This window comes from Microcaecilia unicolor, chromosome 10, assembly GCF_901765095.1.
Source record: "Microcaecilia unicolor chromosome 10, aMicUni1.1, whole genome shotgun sequence".
NCBI classification, from domain to species: Eukaryota; Metazoa; Chordata; class Amphibia; order Gymnophiona; family Siphonopidae; genus Microcaecilia; species Microcaecilia unicolor.
In genome coordinates, this window is record NC_044040.1 from 13,512,394 (window position 1) to 13,534,474 (window position 22,081).

Consider the following 22,081-nt stretch of genomic DNA (forward strand, 5'->3'; position numbering starts at 1 on the left):
CTGCATCCTTTTAGAACTGGTTATCCTCTTCCAATGTAACCCAGCTTCCCTCTAGCTCTGGCCAGTACCTCATCATACTGGTTTTTAGATAATCAAGCAAGATCATTTCACCGCACATTAGTATCTAACCATCGTGTTCACTACTACTACTACTACTACTTATCATTTCTATAGCGCAACTGGATGTACGCAGCACTTCACACTTGAACATGGAGAGACAGTCCCAGTTCCCTTGAATTTCTGCTCGCATATTCGCGATCTTGCATTTGTTGTTTGCACGGAACCATAACTTCCAGTCACCATTGACTGCCTTATCAAGTTGTCCTAGTTAGATCACTTCTCTGCAATCTTAATCTGTATCCTTCTAACCCCTCCACAAAGGTAATGAACCGAGTCAGTCAGTGGCGTTCCTAGAGTGGATGGCACCCGGGGCGGATCGCTGATGCGCCCCCCCCGCCTGTGAAATGACACCTTCCCCCCTCCCTGGCGAAATGACACCCCCCCCGGGTGCACGCCGCTGGGGGGGTGCCGCGGCGCGCGCCTGTGGGCTCCGACTTCGCGAACGAGTGAAGTTCGCGAAGTCGGAGCCCACAGGCGCGCGCCGCGGCACCCCCCCCAGCGGCGTGCACCCGGGGCGGACCGCCCCCCCCCCCCCCCCTTGGTATGCCACTGGAGCCAGCTATGAGAATGAACCCTGAAGTCCTTCTCCAATCACTCTTTTGTCTTCTGAGTAAATTCCATCAACTCCCTCCCCCCACCATTATCACCGCTACCATTTTTTCTCACTCAACCAAGCTTCTCAGTTTATTTATGGCCTCCGAATCATCACAAGCTTTGATGAAATCCAAGTGCACTACACTCAGATATAAAAGAGAAGGAAAAACCAAAGGCCTGGATGAAAAAATGGGTTTTTAATAGCCTTTGAAACTTTTTACATGATTCTTGTGCATGAATTATGCTAGGTAGTTTACTCCATCACGTGGGTGCCAACCATGTGATGTACCTGGGACTTTTTATGTGAAATCCACTGCAGTGCCCCCTAGGGTGTCCCACTTGCTCTGCTGGGATGTCTATGTGGCCAGTTTACTAAGAATGCTGGGTCTTCCTACATCCCAGTGGCTTGATTTTGTGCATTTTTCACTTGGGCATTTTTTTTCCAAACCGGTTTAAAAAGATAGACGCACTTGAGTACAACAACGTCCAGCAAATGGCCATTTTCGAAATAAAAAGATAGATATTTTTCTGTTTTGACAAAGGCCATTTCGCTACTGAAGTTCTGGACGTTTTTCAGAAAACGTCCAAATTCTGATTTAGACGTTATATTGAGAATTTCCCCTTCCCATGTTTATTAGGATTTAATATACCCCCTAACTTGCCTTTCCAACTCTGATCTGTAGGTGAGCTCTAAATTCAGGTACAGCTAATGGCTCCCTTCCCAAGAGAGCCTACAGCCTAAGTTTGTGCTTGAGGTAATGGAGAGTGAAGTGACTTGCTCTAGGTCACAAGGAATGTCAATGTGATTTGAACGTTGGTTTCCCTGGATCGTAGGCACTAGACTATGCCTCTATCCACTGTAGAAGGCAAACTAAAACAAGAAACATGAGATGGGGTCTATTTTCTCCATTCTCTGACTTCGCTAATGATTTATTATCTTTTCTTTTAATGATTGTATTTCTCATTTTAAGAAGGGCTGTGGAGTTGATATCAAACCATTGACTCTGACTCCTTTGTTTTTCTCCCCCCAATTCCAACTCCGACTCCTACAGAATTACAGACGCACAGGATATTGCTTTATGTACACGACTAATGGACCACAAAATATATTTATGTGAGATCTGAACAAAGAACCTGAACAAAAAAAATACTGTCAAATGAAAATATACAGTACAGTGTTGTACGTTTTTATTTTGAAACTGGAGTCAGAATCGGGACATTTTTATCGACTCCAACTCCGCCCGAAATTGATTCTAAGCTCCAGTTCCATGACCTGATTTTAAGACAAAGTGAGGCTTCCTTTTCTTCACCACAGTACTGTTGACACTTCCCCCTAGTACACTTCCCTAATTCCTGTGAATAAAGGAGTGAAAATAGAAAGCCTCACCATATTTACTAGCCGAGGTCCTGGAGACAGTGGAGTTGTTGACGGCATTGTAGGCTGTTACTTGTTTGGACACCAAGGCCACCACAGACCCATCTGGTACCTGTCAAGTAAAATGGGAGGAAAAATGAGATGGGCCTGCATGTGAAAAGATAAAGCACTAAACTCCTAACAACTCTCTCAACAACACAGGCTGATGCCTTACCAGAAGTCCAAAAGCTGAAGGCTTCATCACCAATAGGCAGCATAGATACAGTTCTTTGGAAAAGTTTACTAGTAACATAGTAAATGACAGCAGATAAAGACCTGTACGGTCCATCCAGTCTGCCCAACAAGATAAACTCATTTTACATGCTATGTGATACTTTATAGGTATACCCAAGTTTGATTTGTCCTTGCCTTTCTCAGGGCACAGACCGTAGCAGTCTGAGTCTGCCCAGTACTGTTCTTGTACTAAGTTCTGAAGCTAACATCGAAGCCCCTTAAAATTTACACTCCAGCCCATCCCTATCTATTCAGTCATGATTAGGGCATAGACCGTAGGAGATATGCAGGGCCACTGTTCCCTCTAAACTGAGCAGGAGTCCTTCAACCAGCGCTGCTGGGGGGGGGGGGGGGGGTCAAAATTCTCCAGGCCCAGCCTTCAAGGGGGGGCCCGGGCCCAGCACAGACAAGCTTCTTCCTGCCTGCTTCTGGGACAGGTCTCTCTCCTGCTCCTGCTGCGTGCTGCCCAGGACCCAGATGATTGTATTAACTCGATATCATGTTAACGCAGCCATCCGGATCCTGGGTGATATGTGCAGCAGGAACAGGAGAGGACAGCAGCAGACGGAAAGGGGGCGAATGGCACAAGTTGGTGCAGTTGTGATCCGAGTGGGGGGGGGGGGGGGGGCAGCGCGGTGGTGGTGGCCAAAGTGGGGGGGGGGGCGTCGCAGTGGTCCGGTCCTGCCCCAGGCCCGGCTGGGTCTCTCAGCAGCCCTGTCTTCAACTGCATTGCTGCCAGTAGGGAGTGGTGCTGCAATGTTCAATCGCTAGAGACAGGCAGGTTCCCTGGAGTCCTGCAGAGCTTGTCCATCCCTCACTAATGAAAATGTGCTAGTGAAACAGCACCCCCCACTGGCAGGGCTGTAGGTGGAGGACTCCCGCTCAATTTAGAAGGAACAGTGTTCAGGGCCCTTTTACTAAGCTGTGCTAAGAAATGAGTATGGCATGTCCTTCGTGGGTTTTTCCTGTGCGTTAAGCCCATTTCTGGCGTAGCTGTAAATTTGGCTTTTTTTCTTGTCTATCCTTTGTTAGCAGTAGTGCACGGCCATTTAAGAAATGACCACGGGAGCTCTTACCGCCTCTTTATGTAGGAGATGTTAAGGGCTCCCATGTTATTGGCATGCCAACCAGTTAGCTCAGCACCCTGGCTGACCAATGCATCCACACCCATTCTCTGTCCTGATGCAACCCCTCCCCCTCAAAAAACAGAAAGTAAATACCCAACATTTAGCATGCGCAAACAGCAAAACTAATGCAGAACGCTTTAGTGTGGTAATACAGCTTAGTAAAATGGTCCATTCATTTGGCTTTTTAAACCTAATTTTCAGGTGTTTTTTTCTTTTATTCAGTCTGTTTCATATATTTGTTTTTATAACATTTTATAATGCACATTGAAACTTTTTTATTGCATGCAAATCGATTATGCCTTTGTATTGCTCCATGATGCGACTGCACCTCGAATATTGTGTGCAATTCTGGTCACTGCATCTCAAAAAAAGATATAGTGGAATTAGAAAAGGTGCAGAGAAGGGCGATCAAAATGATAAAGGGGATGGGACAACTTCTCTATGAGGAAAGGCTGAAGCAGCTGGGACTGTTCAGTTTGGAGAAAAGATGGTCAAGGGGAGGTATGTTAGAGGTCTATAAAATAATGAGTGGAAAGGAACAGGTAGATGTGAATCGCTTGTTTACTCTTTCAAAAATACTAGGACTAGGGGGCACACAATGAAGCTACAAAATAGTAAATTTAAAACAAATTGGAGAAAATATTTCTTCACTCAACATGTGATTAAACTCTGGAATTCTTTGCTAGAGAATGTAGTAAACAATTAGCTTAGCAGGGTTTAAAAAAGGTTTTGTCACGCAGGAGGCCAGAACTTCGCACAAGAGAACAGCATGAAAGGGAAGCTGTGATACCTTGAACTCCATCAAGGGAACACGTTTGTTTTCATTTGGTAACCTAGAAAGTTCTCGTTGCAAGAGGGGCTGGTGCGCAGGGTGCCAATTCCGCATCTGATTGACTGAGTGACTCACACAGTCAAATTCTGCAGCTTTTTAGACCGAGATGATTTTATCCCCTTCCTGCTCGCTGATTAATGATGAGCTCCATAGGGGTCCTCTTATGAAGAAGAAGAGCGATCTTGCTCGCTTCCTTTGAATATTAAATACCTTCTCTTACAAGAATCAAAGCCCTCATGGAGCTCGGTTAAGATATAAAATACAGATGCGAATGACAGCTGAAAGTCAGTGAGACCAAACAGACTTTTGGGCCAAGCCCCCAAAGGGGGGGGGGGGGAGTGGGGGCAATTTATAATACATTGGAACTGTATTTTCACAATTTTAATCATGTCATGGCATGCAGATCTGGGGAAACTGTTTAAACATTTACAAAAAACATGTTGCAAAGCTGCTTTAAGCCCACGTAGTCATGCAGTACATACAAACACCCCCACTCCTGTGCTAATAAGCTTTCAAAGCAATGACAGCATTCTCAAGGAGAACTTGCCCTCCCCAGGCTGCAAAGAATTAACTTCTGTCCTCATTATCTCATCTCCGATTCCAATCAATCTCTAATCCTCTTGTCTTCTTCCTCACCTACCCCCCCCCCCCCCCCAGGCTGACAGCCAGCAGCCTGATACTTAATTCAGTTCTATGGCAGGGACCTCAGTCAAGGTTCTCATTTAAGAGGGTGACCGGCTTATCGCCCAAATTATTTCCACGTTAATAAATAGTGGGAGATTTCTATCGGGCTTCCGGGCCGGCTGCGGTCACAGGACAAACAATGCCAGCAGCATGAGAGAGGGGAGCCACTCAGCATGAGTGGCAGCTAAATGACAAGAGCAGCGTGTGTAACTATCATTTAGAGAGCTCTGTTTGTCCTTATTCCTCTCCCTCCTTCCGATGGACATCATTGCCAACCCTACTGATTTTGTAACCTAGATAGGAAATCAGGACCAACTGCTGATTTAACGGAGATAGATGGACATCTGATCATTTTTTAAAATTAAATAAGCAGAAGACAAAAAAATTAGGGTTTGGGGATTTTTGATAGAGTCTCATGTAGAAAGTTAGTGTTAACTACAGGAGAAAAGTTAACAATAGACGATCACTCACGTATTGGGGATTATTTGAGATTCCAATTTGACTTTTGACAAGCAAATTAATGATTTAAGCAAAAGGTTATTTTATTTGCTCAGAGAACTTTGAGCAATTAGATCATCGTTGCAATAACGAAATTTTAGGACTTTGGCATAAGCGGTTTTGCTTCTGCAGTTGGATTACTGCAACTCTTTGTGCTGCAATATTTCAGCTAAATTGCAGAAAGGTTGACATTATTGCGAAATACAGCTGTTCGGCTGATATTTAGTAGAAGATGATTTGATTCTGTGGCTTCATATATTATGGATTTTCACTGGCTACCAATCCGAAAGCATGTTAGATTTAAAATAGCTTGCTTAGGGGTCCTTTTACTAAGGTGCGCTAACAGATTTAGTGCACGCTAATGATAAGACACCCATAGGAATATAATGGGTGTCTTATCATTTAGCACACTCCTATGAGTTATTGCGAGCCAACATTCTTCCCACATCGACTACTGCAATGTGCTATACCAAGGTCTCTCAGCTAAACTAATATCCAAACTCCAACTCATCCAAAACACATCAGCTTGCCTGATTTTTAGACTGAAGAAATACAACAGAGTATCGCATTGCTTACAACTCCTACACTGGCTTCCCATCCTTAAAAGGATATTTATTTATTTATTTGCTACATTTGTACCTTACATTTTCCCACCTATTTGCAGGCTCAATGTGGCTTACATGGTGCCGGAGAGGTGTTGGTTGACTCTGGAGTAAACAATTACAGTTACAAGTTGTGGTAGGAAAAGGTTCCTGTGGTAGGACCTCATGAAGGAAATCAAGAGCAGATGGAGTTGTTTGGTGATCGTTACGAACTGTAGCATTATGGAGTTGTTTGGTGATCGTTACGAACTGTAGTGTTATGGAGTTGTTTGGTGATCGTTACGAACTGTAGTGTTATGGTGTCGCTAGGTTCATGCAATTAAAGCCACCTACCTACTATTCCAAATTGTCTATGGACTGACCTCAGAGATGCTGATCTACTCATTTAAAGACTTCTTATTTGGACACTCCATGCGGTTAAAAAAACCCATCCTGATATTCGGTACCCCGAGTGCCAAGAAATGTTCGCTTTTTCAAATTATTCAACACCTCATTTTCTTCTATTAACTATTCCATTCTGGAATTCTTTACCTACCATTATACGCCTCGAACCTGGCTACCAAACTTTTAGGAAGAAACTGAATCCGCCCCCCGAACGCCCCCAAATTAGCTGGTTTCCAGTTGGGTGTTAAGCGGACATGTTCACCGGCACTAGCCGGTTAAGAGGCCCTTTTACTAAGCTGCAGAAGGGCTACCACGGCAATGGCATGTGTCAAATTGGCTGTACTGTCGGGCTACCGAAGGAGTCCGGCGTTAGTGCCACAGTTTGCCATGTGCAATTTCTGCTGCTCACAAAAGTTTTTATATTTTACCGCTGGATTAGGGCGGGAACCCTTACGGCCTCCTAAATAGGAGACAGCAAGGGATCCCCCAGGAAATGGTCATGCGGCAAGTGTTTAACTTACCACATGGCCGTTTCCATTTTTTTAAAAAAGCATCCTTTTACCCACAGTGGTAAAAAGGAGCCTTCGATGCGCAGCAAACCCACACGTCGATGGCACCGTAGGCGTCCTTTTACTGCAGCTTGGTAAAAGGACCCCTAAAGTGCCACTGAATGCGACTGGTTAACCCTGAATAAGCGACTTAACTGGTCGCCATTTCTGGCCAGTTAAACCGCTTTGAATATCGACCCAATGTTACCCTAGAAGAGCTTTGCTGCTTTCATTACCTGATAGTGTGCAAGGGTATTGAGCCTCTTCCAGTCGTTCTCTATCTTGGTCGTGATATCTTCATCCTGTAGGATCATTCGAGCTCCACTAGCCTGCCTCCACTCTGCGTCGAAAAACATGTAACATTTCAATATCTTTTAGCAAATCAGACCAAAATGATAAGTGATAGTAAACTATGCCAATCTGTCATCTGCTCCCCTAGCCAAACACCAGAACACAGATGCATGCAAGATCAAGGCATATAACTGGTGATTATTTCTTTATTTGGGATTTATTAACCTCCTTTGCGAAAGAGATTTACTCAAGGCGATGCACGGCTTGGCATAAAGCTTACAATTTTGTTAACAGCATAACAATAGCAAAATGACCAAATATAAGCAAATGGACGATTAAATGTTAGTAACAGGATAACATGATACAGTATCAGAAATATAAACATTTAACAGTGCTGTAAACCAGTGATATAACAGAAACTGGTCGCCTCAAAGGATATTAAGATTCATTTAACAAGCCAGGAACGGCACCTAACCGGCTATACAGTGATATTCAGCAGGGGATAGCCGGCTATTCCCGCCGAATATTCCCAGTTAGTGGCTGGGAAATAATTGGCTATATCACACGATATAGCCAGCTGTCCCCAAACATTCAGCGCATCGCCGGCTATTGTAAGCGGCCACACTGGCCCGTGTAAATAGCTGCTTATCCCAGAAATAAGAGGGGGCTCAGTATTCAGGACCCTGAGAGTAGGCACATAGACTGACTACTGTAACTACAAGGTAATAACTACTGATACACTGTAACAGGGCCGCGCCCCCCCCCCCCCCCCCAATTGCTACTGCTGTCGCCTCCTTCTCCTGCTCCCAGGCTACCGGTGCCACAGTCCCCAGTTTCCACCTGCCTACCCTCAGCTCTCTCGACAGCCTCCTTCCGTCTGCCACCAGGCCCCCTGCATTAAAAAAAAAATCTCATCAGCAGCGCCAGCGAGCAGCGCCTCACGTCTGTGTGAATGTGGCAGATCGCCTCGGGCCTTCCCTCACTGTGCCCCGCCCTCGCAGAAATAGGAAGTTACAGCAGATGAGGGCGAGACACAGTGAGGGAACTAAGGCCCGAGGCAATCTGCCGCTTTCACACAGACACGAGGCACTGTGCAGGGGGCCCGATGGCAGACAGAAGGGGGCTGTCGAAAGAGCTGAAGGTAGGCAGGTAGAGACTGGGGACTGCGGTGCCGGGGCCCCCTTGGAGGCCTGGGCCCAGGAAATTTTACCCCCTCTACCCCCCCCCCTCGGCGGCCCTGCACTGTAATCCGTGGTGAACCCGTTTAGGGGATACAGCGATATATAAACAATAAACATTCCCTAAATAAAGGGATTACATGGTCGTGTTTGCTCGATCCTGTCACTGCCGTATTCTGAACTAGTTGTAGATGCCTTAACTCAAAAGGATATTATACCACGGAGAAGACTGTTACCGTAATCCAAGTTTGTTATCATTAATCTCTCTCAGTCACTCTCCACTACTCATGGATACGATAGACATAGTTTGAGTAAGCACAGGGGAGGACAGTAACACTCCCGAAGGTTGCAGATGCTAATGCTGAATTGGCTACTCTCCACCAACTATCAATATGACTTCCTTAACCTTGATAACTTCTCCCACTCCTTCCAGGCAGACTAGACCTATGATGGCTTCTCTTTCTGCAGAACGATCAGAAACAGAAGAGGCCTCGCATAAACCTTGGAGAACTTGCCCCCGACCAATAATATTTGCAGAGTTCTTTCACTTTTCTCATGTAGGAGCCATAGGGGTAACGTGTTTTCTCTCTCTGAGCTAGCTTTTCTTAAAGATAAAGTTCCAAGGTGTGCTCCAGAGGACTATTGACAGAAACCCTGGCCTTATGGTCGAGTTTCATTACTGTTTGTCAGAGCCCCTGTGACAATTTTTAATTACTTATAATGACGATACTGTATGTATTTCGTGATCCTCCTCGATTGGAAAGCTTTTTGTTAGGAAAAGGAAAAGAGAACGGTGGATCTAATCAGCCTCGATAGACATGCCAATTAGAAACAGATTAATATTTCAAATCATGATTTCCTGTGTAATTTTCCGTAACAAGTTCTTTGTCTCCACAATGCTATGAACTACGTTTATTGGATCCTAAGGAGCTTAGCTGAGATTGGGTGGCAGAGCCGGTGGTGGGAGGTGGGGATGGTGCTGGACAGACTTATACGGTCTGTGCCAGAGCCGGTGGTGGGAGGCGGGGCTGGTGGTTGGGAGGCGGGGATAGTGCTGGGCAAACTTATACGGTCTGTGCCAGAGCCGGTGGTGGGAGGCGGGACTGGTGGTTGGGAGGTGGGGATGGTGCTGGGCAGACTTATACGGTCTGTGCCAGAATCGGTGGTGGGAGGCGGGGCTGGTGGTTGGGAGACAGGGATAGTGCTGGGCAGACTTACACGGTCTGTGCCCTGAAAAGGACAGGTACAAATCAAGGTAAGGTATACACAAAAACTAGCACATATGAGTTTATCTTGTTGGGCAGACTGGATGGACCGTGCAGGTCTTTTTCTGCCGTCATCTACTATGTTACTATGCTACTATATTACTTGTATTACTATGTTTATTACTTGTTTCTATTGTAATTGTACAATTGAACTTGATAAAGTTATATATATATTCAAAAAATGTCCTTCCAGTGATCAATGCACAATTACCTCTGAATATCAGCCTGTTTTTGTTCTGGATAGAACTTCTTGTTTCGTTACAAAGTGAACAACTCGACCTTCACAATGCTTTCCCAGTACTTTGAAAATGTACTAAAATCACTCAAAATTAGCTCTTCAGAAAATCTACGCTCTCATTGGATAACGTTACTTTGCACCAGCTGAGAGCTTTCTGTGCTTTGTTCTTCCTTCACCATTTCGGCCCTGGGTATTTGTCTTTAAGGGCTTCCGTACTTGAGTTGTTGCCATGGAAAAGTACTTAATGCAATTCAGACTTAAGAGTGTAGCAGGGTGCTGGGCTTCCCGGCAATGATATGCCAAGATGGACAGTACCTATGGGGCAAACGTGGAGGCAAACTAGGCCCGACAAGTAAAAACCTGACCCTCACGAGGCTTTTTAGAATTATCTTGTGTTTACAGAGAACAGAAATAATATTTTGTGAGAATTCGTTCTAGCAGAGACTATTTCGAGAGCACAATATATCAATCCATTACTTATTCTGAATAAAGTGGACTGGTTGCCACGTCAGCCCTTTTAGATAAGCAGAAATAAATGTTAACAAATAAAGCACGTTGTAGGTGACCTTTTTATTGGAGCAACGGGATACAGCTCTTATTGGCAATTTGAGAACAATGATCTGTTCCTCGGATAAATGCCTATTTTTGCATTGATCTGAGGGAGGAGGCATCACTCTCAAAATGTAGTCAGAACGATAGGAGTTGTTTGCTAAAAAATAAACATACCTGCTTAGGGGTAGTGTGTGGGGGACTTACACCAACCTTCTCTCTTCCCTCAATCTACCTTTCTTAGCTAAAGTGGTAAATTTAATATGAATCAGACAAAACTTTTTCTTCACTCAACGTGTAATTAAACTCTGGAATTATTTTCCAGAGAATGTGGTAAAGGCGGTTAGCTTAGTGGGGTTTTAAAAGGGTCTGGACGGCTTCCTAAAGGAAAAGTCCATAGACCATTATTAAATTGACTTGGGGAAAATCCACTGCTTATTTCTGGGATAAGCAGCATAAAATGTATTGAGCTTTTTTGGGATCATGCCAGGTATTTGTGACCTGGATTGGCCACTGTTGGAAACAGGATGCTGGACTTGATGGACCTTTGGTCTGTCCCAGTATGGCAACACTTACGTACTTATGTACTTGGGATTCTGAATGGAATCTTGCTACTCTTTGGGGTTCTACATGGAATGTTGCTACTCTTTGGGTCTCTGCCAGGTACTTGTGACCTGGATTGGCCACTGTTGGAAACAGGATGCTGGGCTTGATGGACCTTTGGTCTGTCTCAGTATGGCAATACTTATGTACTTATGTAACCTTCTTCTTTGCTCACTAGCGACCACAGCCTCACAGGCATCTTTATTTCTTCAGCGGAATGAAGTCCATAGGCACCAACATTTCAAAATTATTGGGGGCATGACACACAATAGAAATGCCCCTTCCCTGGACACAGTGAAGGAGCTTGATTCATATTGGGGGGTGTTCATCACTCACTGACACCCAGAGAGCTGGCTCTGATGATAAGGCCCACCAGCCAGCACAGGCCTCCTTTTTTGACAGCCCGCCACAAGAATTTTTAAAACTTGTGGATTTGTACTTTCTGTTGATGCATGAAATCGGCAGCCTGGGAGTTTTGAAGAGTGTGGCACTCTGGAGCTTTGAACTGAAGCAAATTCACAAGAAGCAGGAATGTGTGAAGACAGTCCAATAAAAGGTTATCACCTGCAACTCATTTCTTGACCTTTATTTCAGTTGCACTTATCCTGTGAAATAGCAAATGACGAGCAATTACTTTATAGGGACAGATAATCCACCTAGGTGGATGAACAATGAAATCCCACAAATCAAATAGACAAAAAAACAGGAGTGGGAACTGCAAAACAGAAAGAGAAGTGATACTTCCGCTTTTCCTTCTGAGCTCCGTTTGATAGAGCAAAATTTCGTGCTGTTAAGAATGTAAACTTTCAGGTCTTTTTCAAGACCCCTCAATCTCTCAGACGTATTCCTTTTGACTTCATCTCACAGAGACTCCTGAGGCAGGCCTGTGGCCGAAACACGGATCTGTGTCGAGTCTGTAATAAAGGTTTTCTCGTTTTACCCTCCTGTCCCGGTCTCTGGAGTCATTGGTCCACTTCCTACTCCTGTTTTTTTTTGGAGTAATTACTTTATAACACTGTTTCTTATTCAACGAAGGGCACTGAATAGATTTCACATCCAGAATAAGCTTCGTGCACTGTTGTCTGCCAGGCTGACTTGTTACACTCCGAGAAATTTTTGCACTCACAGGGGGTGAAAGCATTTCATAAATAGGTGCACCATTGGGTTAGACCTTTTCCTGTTCAAGCATCAGTGAAATGCACACCTTACTGCATAATGACATAGCCACTGGTAGGCCCCCCAGATGGGCAGGGGTCTACCCACTTGCACTTATCATATTTAGATCCCTGACGCAGGCATTTCTTGCCGAAACACACTGATCAATAAAGTACAGTTGATACGCTCTCAATTTTGAAGGATCCTTGTGCCTTTTTTGGCCATTAGTGATCACTAAGCCCCACCAGCTGAAGACCTGTGTTCTTCCCAGGGCCTTTGTAGTGGATTCATCGGCCCGCTAGCATTGCCCCGCTGTCCAGCATCTCTCCCTTTCACTGTCCCCCAGCCTGCAGTTTAGCAGCTCTCTCCATTCCCCTCCCCCTGCCAATGATCCAGCGTCTTACACAGTCTGTCGACCCCTCCCCCCAGTGCACCTTTTAAAACTTCTCATCTGGAGGTTCCTGACAGTGAGCAGTGATTCACAAACACTGCTTGCAGCTGACCCCAGAGCCTTCCCTCTGACACAGTCCTCCTACATGGAAACAGGAAGTTGTGTCAGAGGAAAGGGTCTGGGGCTGGCCACGAGCAACGGTGTGTGAATTGCAGTTTGCTGCCAGTGACCTTCGGAAGTTAAGTAGTAGTAGTAGAAGTTTTAAAGGGTACTCGTGGGTGGGGGGGAGGGGAGTTGAGAGCCTGTGGGACTTGCTGGATCAGCAGTGGAAGGGCTCAGGTCACCCAAAATTGGTTGCCTGGCTAGGTCACTTTCACTCAGGAAAGAGAAGTAGGCTAGTTTTAACAGGGGTTTAATGGCTTGCTTTTTAAAATGTCTGTTTGAGAGGGGAATATGAAATAAGAGAAATTAAGGGGTAGATTGTCAAAAGTACATATCCGTTAGCAGAGGCTGCTAACCAGATAAGTGTCAGTGAGACGGAAGTTCAGCATTACCCAATCGGACAGAGTGTTGAACATTTCCTATGACTGCTTTAGCCCCATCCAAGCAGTGCGGGGTAGTCCATGGCAGTGGACTCAGACCCCTTCCAAAATTTTGGCAGTCGAAGAGTTTCACCGCTGTAGCCCTGCCCGTGCTGCCTGAGTAGCAGAAAGTCGGCAGGGTGCTCTAGCCATTGATGCCGGCACTTCCGTGCGTGCTCAGTTCATGTCTTTGAACTGAATACGCGTGGAAGTGCTGGCGTTGGAGGCTGGAGCAGCCCGCCTTCTTCCCCGCTTCTCAGACAGCACGAGCAGGGCTCTGGCGGCAAACCTTCAGCTGGTGGGGTTTGAGCAGCCTCACCAGTAAAGGTATGATCCGGGAGGGGGGGCACAGCAATGGGGAGGGGGTGACTGAGAGGAAATGCTTGGCCTTTCAGCCTCTCCCCCCCCCCCCTCCACACACAAAATCAACTTCTGGCTACACCCCGGTCCATGGGCAGAGCTTGGGCAAAGCTGAAGGTTATCTAGTTAGCTGCCATATACGGCACCCCGACATTATAGACCATACAAAAAAAAACCCCGACAAAAAAAACCCCCAACAAAACAGACTAAAACCAAAACAGACCACGACAAAAAAAAAACCCTCCCAAAAAAAACCCACAACAAAACAACCCAAGACAAAATAGACTCTTAATCAAGCTGGACTATGTTTTCAAGCAGATTTATGATTCTCACTAGATACCAAGTGTGGATCCAAGCCGAAGTCAAGCCGTAGGCAGGTGCCAGGACTTTCAAGTGACAAGCCATGGACTTTCTCAGTAATTTATGGCTCCTCCACTTCTTTGTACCCTTCAAATTCGTACCACTCAAAAAGAAATCTATTTCATCAGGCCCTTTTGTCGGGAGTCTATTTTGTCAGGGACTTTTATGTCGGGAACTTTTTTTGTTTGGAGCTTTTTTGTCTGGTTTCTTTTGACCAGGTGCCGCCATATACAGACTGTTAACTAGATAGACAACTGGATAAAGTTATGACATCAAATGAGGTCAGCTCTGTAGGTTTTGCTTTTGTTTGCTTTATGAACTGCATAGATCGCCTTTGGAAAATGCAGTGTAAAAGTGCAACCAAATAAATAAATAAATAAATAAATAAATACACGAGACCAAGAACCGAGAATCCTCTTAAGACTGATGTCTACATTCATGATAGGCCGTTGAAGCTGGCATTCATTAAAGCTGCCTGATGTGTTTCAGTACAAATATTCCTGTTGCCCATTCTTTCACTGTATCTATACAATGCAGTGTGAGAAAAAGCCAAGTTCCTTTAACTCTGAGCTCATTAATTGGGTCATTAGCTCACCACGTGTCCACTGGCACAGTAAAAAGTTGCCACAATGCGAAATCGCTAATGAGTGTCGTCGCCTCATTACATGGAGGGAGAGCCAGGGAAAGAAGAAAGGATGGAAAGCTGACATAGAGAGGACACGGTATCAATGACGCCTTGGTTTCAAGTGCAACAGCAAAGATTTTCAGCAATGATTAAAGAACAGACACGGGGCATCATTCCTTCATAATCTTCATGAGCCTGCATGGTTGACCATAGCTGAGAGTAAAAGGTCAGGACATCCTCACCTTCTCAGGTTATTTGTCTGCTCTCACACAATTTTGGTTTTCAGGGAAATCAACATATGCAAATTCATCTCTGTCTTGGGCCCAGACGTGTCCTAAAAACCTGACTGGAAGCCTAAAGGCTCAGATTTAAGAATCACTGATCCAGATTATTCTTTGATTTTTTAAATATTTATTTTTATCTTTTAGTCACACACTGATTTTTATTATAAAACTAGTAAAAGAAGCCCGTTTCAGAGCAAATGAAACGGGCGCTAGCAAGGTTTTCGTCGCCAACACCCCCCTCCCTCCCTGGCCAACCCCTTCGTTCTTCTGGCATTGCTCTGCCCCCAACGTCATGACGTTAGACGCGAGGGCGGGGCCCGGAGCGGACGCGAGGGCGGGGCCGGGAGCGATTTTCCGCACACACTCCCCCCGCCTCCCTGCCTGCCAACCCCTTCGTTGTTCTGCCATTGCTCCGCCCTCGAGGGCGGGGCCCGGAGTGATTTCCCACCCCCCACCTCCCTGCCTCCCTCCCTGCCAACCCCTTCATTGTTCTGCCATTGCTCCGCCCTCGAGGGCGGGGCCCGGAGCGATTTCCCACCCCCCCCGCCTCCCTGCCTCCCTCCCTGCCAACCCCTTCGTTGTTCTGCCATTGCTCCGCCCTCGAGGGCGGGGCCCGGAGCGATTTTGGTGGCTTCACCACCACGAACCTTCGAACCTTTTTGAAGGAAGTCAGAGCTTGGCTTCATTGACGTCAGTGTCCTCAGAACGTTGAGGGTGAGTTTTATTATAGTAGATGTTCATGTAAATTGTTCCTGTGACCCAGAACCAACACTAGCTGCAGGAGACCTGGATTTGATTCCCAGACCAGCTTTTGGCTCACTAACAGGGGCATTTTCGAAAGAGAAGGGCGCCCATCTTCCGACACAAATCGGGAGATGGGCATCCTTCTCTCAGGGTCACCCAAGTCGGCATAATCGAAAGCCAATTTTGGGCGCCCTCAACTGCTTTCCATCGCGGGGACGACCAAAGTTCCCGGGGACGTGTCGGCAGCGTACCGAAGGCGGGACGGGGGCGTGCTTAAGAGATGGGCATCCTTGGCCGATAATGGAAAAAAGAAGGGCATCCCTGACGAGCATTTGGCCGACTTTACTTGGTCCATTTTTTTTCACGACCAAGCCTCAAAAAGGTGCCCGAACTGACCAGATGACCACCAGAGGGAATCGGGGATGACCTCCCCTGACTCCCCAAGTGGTCACTAACCACCTTCCACCCTGAAAAAAACAACTTTAAAAACTTTTTTTGCCAGCCTGAATTGTCATACTCAGGTCCATCGCAGCAGTATGCAGGTCCCTGGCGGAGGCATAGCGAAAGCGTGGATGTCCTTCTTTCAAACATTTTGAACGTCCTGAACTGCCCCCCCCCCCCCCCACAGAGACAGCCAAATTTGAAAGGAGTGGAGTTGAGGAGTGGCCTAGTGGTTAGAGAACTGGTCTTGCAATCCAGAGGTGGCAGGTCCAAATCCCACTACTGCTACTTGTGATCCAAAATCCAAATAAATAAATAAAGGGGGTGTCAGAAGCATAGCAGGCATGGATGTCCTCACAGAAACATCATAAGTACATAAGTATTGCCATACTGGGAAAGACCAAAGGTCCATCGAGCCCAGCATCCTGTTTCCAACAGTGGCCAATCCAGGTCACAAATACCTGGCAATATCCCCAAAAAGTACAAAACATTTTATACTTCTTATCCCAGAAATAGTGGATTTTCCCCATTTAATAATGGTCTATGGACTTTTCCTTTAGGAAGCCGTCCAAACCTTTTTAAAACTCCGCTAAGCTAACCACATTTACCACATTCTCTGGCAACGAATTCCAGAGTTTAATTACACGTTCAGTGAAGAAAACTTTCTCCGATTCGTTTTAAATTTACTACATTGTAGCTTCATCGCATGCCCCCTTGGACGGCATAGTGAAGGACATCGTCAACTGCCATTGCAGGGATGGATGCATAGCGAAGGACGTCCTTCACCCATACTCTAAAAAAAAAAAATAAAGACGTCCCTGACGAGCACTTAGACGTTTTCACCTGGACTTGTATTTTTCTAAGGTGTACACAGCTATATACACGCAGCTTGTCTGCATGTATGAAGCAGTCTTTGGCATGCGCAGAGCAGCTACGCGTAATGCTTGGCTTCTCTGCACTGGCTTCCCCTCCTTAGGAAGGAAATCGTATGCAAATGAGCTAACAGCGAGTAGCTCATTTGCATGCGGTTTCCTTCATGCATGCCCGTTCTTTTCCGAATCGCTAAGGGATCGGTAAGGGAAGGGCTTTTTCCATTCAGTTAGTGCATCAGTTAGTCCACTGCAGTGCCCCCTAGGGTGCCCGGTTGGTGTCCTGGCATGTCAGGGGGACCAGTGCACTACGAATGCTGGCTCCACCCATGACCAAAGGGCTTGTATTTGGTCGTTTCTGAGATGGGCGTCCTCGCTTTCCATTATCGCCGAAAACCGGGGACGACCATCTCTAAGGACGACCATCTCTAAGGTCAACCTAAATGTTGAGATTTGGGCATCCCCGATCGTATTATCGAAACGAAAGATGGACGCCCGTCTTGTTTCGATAATACGGGTTTCCCCGCCCCTTCACAGGGACGTCCTGCGAGGACGCCCTCAGGAAAACTTGGGCGCCCCGTTCGATTATGCCCCTCCACATCTGCCAATGGGTGGCGGTAAGTGCTCTCCCTTCCCCCCAAAAATGGCAGCGCAGCAAGTGGTTCACTTACCTCACGGCCATTTCAGAAAAAAGGCAGCCTTTCATCCGCTATGATACAGGGGGGCTTCAGCGCGCGTTAATAACACACGCTGACGCTAGCACAGGCCCCCTTTTACCGCAGCTTAGTAAAAGGACCTCATAGTGCACGCTCTTTACTGATAGTGCATGCGTGTGCAAACCATTACGCATATGCAAACTGCATCAACCCAGCAGCTAACGTTTTGCAACTTTTTGAGAATTATCCTCATAGTGCGTGAAACACTGTTTGCAAAATGCCTCAGTGTCAGCATAGAAGCCTCAATGTCAGCATAGGTTCTTAAGGCTTAGTTTGCAGCTGAACCAACCCACCAACTGACAGATTTTTATGAAATAAATCACTGAAGACTTATCTCTTCAACAAAGCATATTCCAACGATCCATCATAAGAACTGTATCGCATTTACGCTTTATCTATTATTCCGAATACGACCTCTGCATACTGATTGCTTAATTCTATTACGTCACCCATGTTCTTTATGTAATACTAATGGTATCTTTTACTCTGTAATGGTGGCTGCCATGACGGAACAATGTAAGCCACATTGAGCCTGCAAATTGGTGGGAAAATGTGGGATACAAATGCAATAAATAAATAAATCAAACATATAAACGGTGAGTGACCGACTCACTCGCAAATGCGCAGTAGAGACTTCCCTCTCTGTCCCGCCCCCACGTCAATACGTGATGACGAGGGCGGGACAGAGAGAAAACTGCGCCGCCGAGGTTGATACCGCTCCCCCCGCCCGCCCGCCTGAGATCGCCGCTACCGTTCCCCCCCCCCCCCCCAACCCGGCCCGGGCCCTCTTTCTCCGCTACTAAACTTACACATCCATTCGCCGGAACGCAGCATGCACATCAGCTGAGCTGCCGTCGGCCTTCCTTCCCTGCATGTGTCCCGCCCTCGCTGACGTTACGTCACAGGAGGGCGGGACACAGGTAGAGAAGGAAGGGCCGACGGCAGCTCAGCTGATGTGAGTGCTGCATTCCGGCGAATGAATGTGTAAGTTTAGTAGCGGAGAGAAGGTCCAGGCCGGATGGAGGGATGGCGGCAACTCCAGGGGTAGGGGTGGGGGTGGTGGGGGGAGACGGTAGCGGTGGCGACCTCGCGGGGAGGCGGGAGGGAGGGGGAAGGAAAACCCCAATACCAGCCCGTTTTTACGGGCTCAACGGCTAGTATATAAATAAAATTAGTCTGACCCAGTATGGCCATTCTTATGTTCTTATGACCTAGACACTAGAGTTGCTTAACTTTTTGACACATTTTACGCCTTCTGAGTCCTCTAAGTTAAGCACCTAGCACTGGAAATCAGCACTAAGGGGGGGGGGGGGATTTCACAGTTTGCTCCACAGCTGTACCTGACCCATAGTATTCCAGAGCCATCCCAGATTGCTTACGAGCGTACCCCCTACACAGCCTCTACCCAGAACTTCTCAGCTTAGATTTTAATTATGATTGTGAACAGCACACTGGCATTAATCCATTTCCCTTCTTATGTACATCGCTAATCCGCCCCTTCAGCCTAAGATGCAGAGGCTGCATCTGGTTAATCCTTTTCATATCTTACTTTTCTAATACTTCGCTTCCTCTTTACATGATCATTTCTGTCTCCACAATGTTCTGCTAGTGAACGGAATATGACACAGTATTCCAAAGGTGCCACAGACATCGTTCGAATAAAGAATTTCTACATGCTTTACACTCAGGCAATGGTGGTTATGTGCATATTTTTGCACAGACCACGGGAGACATTGCCAGAGTTGGTGTTTGGATAAAGCAGGGCAAACATGCACCTGCCCATATATCCCCTAATTCTAGAAAGTTGCACGCCCAAGTTTGCGACAATCACGGAAATTTGCATGCACAAGCTATAGAATGAGGGCAGTTTTTATTTATTTATTTATTTGTTGGATTTGTATCCCACATTTTCCCACCTATTTGCAGGCTCAATGTGGCTTACATTGTTCCGTCATGGCGATCGCCATTTCCGGAGTGAGAGATACAGCGGTATTACATTAGAGATCATGATTGGCATAATAGATTAAACAGTCAGGTATAAAGAGTTCATATTCGGAGTAGAAGATAGGGTGGTATTGTTTTAAAGTTCATTCATGGTAGGGTAGACTTTGGTAGTCAAGTATAGAGAGTTGGGTTTTATCTAGTTCTGGTTTGAGTTTCTTTATCTGGTAGTTAGGCTGAATCGTTGTGGTATACCTTTTTGAATAGGCATACCGCAGGAATAAAATGGGTCCTGCTGCAGATAACTCGAACTAAGCTTTAGTAGAAGACTCCCTAAGTGAGCCAGTTTGGAACCACAGACAACCAGATGACATAGGAGCCAGCTCTGTAGGTGCTGTGGGGGCTTGAGCACCCCCAAGATTGAGTAAACTCCTTGACTGTGTCCAAGGAGGTGCAATTTCCATTGGATTTAGCACTTCCAATCATTTTGAAAAGTTGGCTCCTATGCCAGACCATGGTCATTGATTGAACAAAATTGCCAGAATGGAGAATATGGGATGGTGAGAGAGGACAGATAAAGGGGCAAACCAATCCTAAAAGCCTTGAAAGTGAGTAAAGGAAGTTTAAATATAATAGGATGTTCAACTAGCAGCCAGTGATGCTTCTGTAATAAACGAGTAACATGATCGTATCGACTGGCATGACAGAGGAGTCTGACTGCTGTATTTTGGAGGGACTGTAATTTCTTCAACTGAGAGTGAGCGCAACCGAGGTATATTAAGTTACAGTAATCCATTCTGGTAGTTAAGGGTGAAAGAATAATTGAAAGAACATAGTTTTGGTCGAAATAGCATGGAGTAAGAATAGCGTCAGATGTTCTCGCATACCTAAGTCCATATCTGCTGCTTTTGACCTCTGGGAGCAGGGCACATTCTTGAAGATGGCATCTAGAATCTTCTCCTTGACCTGAGTGATGGTGTCACAGTTCAGGATCTTCACAGGGATCTCTGGGCTGTTCACGTTATCAGGGTTCATGCAGTTTAGAACCTGAGGAACAAAAAGGGTCAAAATTCACAGTAAACAGAAGCCCCGATAGCTTTAACATTGAAGTGTTTTATGGACAGTATCAAATCAAAGCATTAAATTGCACAATGCATGTTGTTAAGCGAAAATGAGTAGAAAAAGTAGGACATTTTGGACTAGATACGGCTTCCAAAACTGAACACAATGCTCCAACGGGCTCATTTTCGAAAGAGAAGGACGTCCATCTTTCGACACAAATCGGAAGATGGACGTCCTTCTCACAGAAACGTCCAAATCGGTATAATTTAAGGATTTGGATGTCTCTGACGGTATTTTCGAAACGAAAGATGGACGTCCATCTTTTTTCGAAAATACGGTTTTCCCCACCCCTGGATTTGGACGATTTGCAAAGACGTCCAAATCTCAACTTGGACGTTTCTTTCGAAAATGCCTTTCCAAGTGTGGCTTCACCAATGACTTGTACAGGGGCATCAACACCTCTTTTGTCTGCTGGTTATACCCCTCCTTATGCACCCTAGCATCCTTCTGATACACCTTCCATTGACTTGGTGTACACTAGTATTCTATTGAGAGTCTGCAGAAGCAGAGGAACACTGAAATCCCACGAGGACAGGCAAACAAACAAGGATAGTGGGAAGAAGACCAGGCTGCCCAGGAACAACGCAGAGATTTCTAATACTGATAAAACATTTATTTCAGAGACTCGACACAGACCTGTGTTTTGGCAGTGAGCCTGCTTCAGGAGTCTTCATATAATATCTGTAAAACACAAATGGGTGATTGCTAGTTGGTACAATTGGTAAAACAATGGTCTTGAAAAAGACCTTTGTAGGGAAAACGCAATTGCAGTGACAACGAGCTATCTGTGCTCAGATATTATATGAAGACTCCTGAAGCAGGCTCACTGCCGAAACACAGGTCTGTCGAGTCTCTGAAATAAATGTTTTATCAGCATTAAAAATGTCCACATTTTTCCTGGGCAGCCTGGTCTACTTCCCACTAGTATTCTATAGCAGAAACCTTTACCATAGGTGCCCCCCCATGTAGCACTGGGGCACCTAGTTATAGAGCTGCACCCATAAAGGGGTCAAGGGTCAACATTTTCATCACATTGTTCTTTTGCAAGGTCGAGCAGCAGAAAGTCAGTGTGCTGCGGTGCCAAAGAAAGCAAATAGAACATTAGGTATTATTAGGAAAGGAATGGAAAATAAAAACGAGGATGTTATAATGCCTTTGTATCACTCCATGGTGCGACTGCACTCGAATATTGTTTGCAATTCTGGTCACAGCATCTCAAAAGAGATATAGTAGAATTGGAAAAGGTACAGAGAAGAGCGATGAAAAAGATAAAGGGGATGGGATGGCTTCCCTATGAGGAAAGGCTGAAACGACTAGGGCTGTTCAGCTTG

The 22,081-nt window shown here is 45.9% G+C and overlaps 1 protein-coding gene across 1 annotated transcript in view; it reads right to left on the reverse strand.

The window, feature by feature from the left end:
* The window catches only part of PLXNA4 (plexin A4), a 944,413-nt gene that overhangs the window by 89,330 nt on the left and 833,002 nt on the right, over positions 1-22,081 (reverse strand). Inside the window, 3 exon segments of the mRNA XM_030216701.1 lie at positions 2,102-2,201; positions 7,274-7,377; positions 20,516-20,675. Coding sequence (XP_030072561.1) covers positions 2,102-2,201; positions 7,274-7,377; positions 20,516-20,675 — 364 coding nt within the window.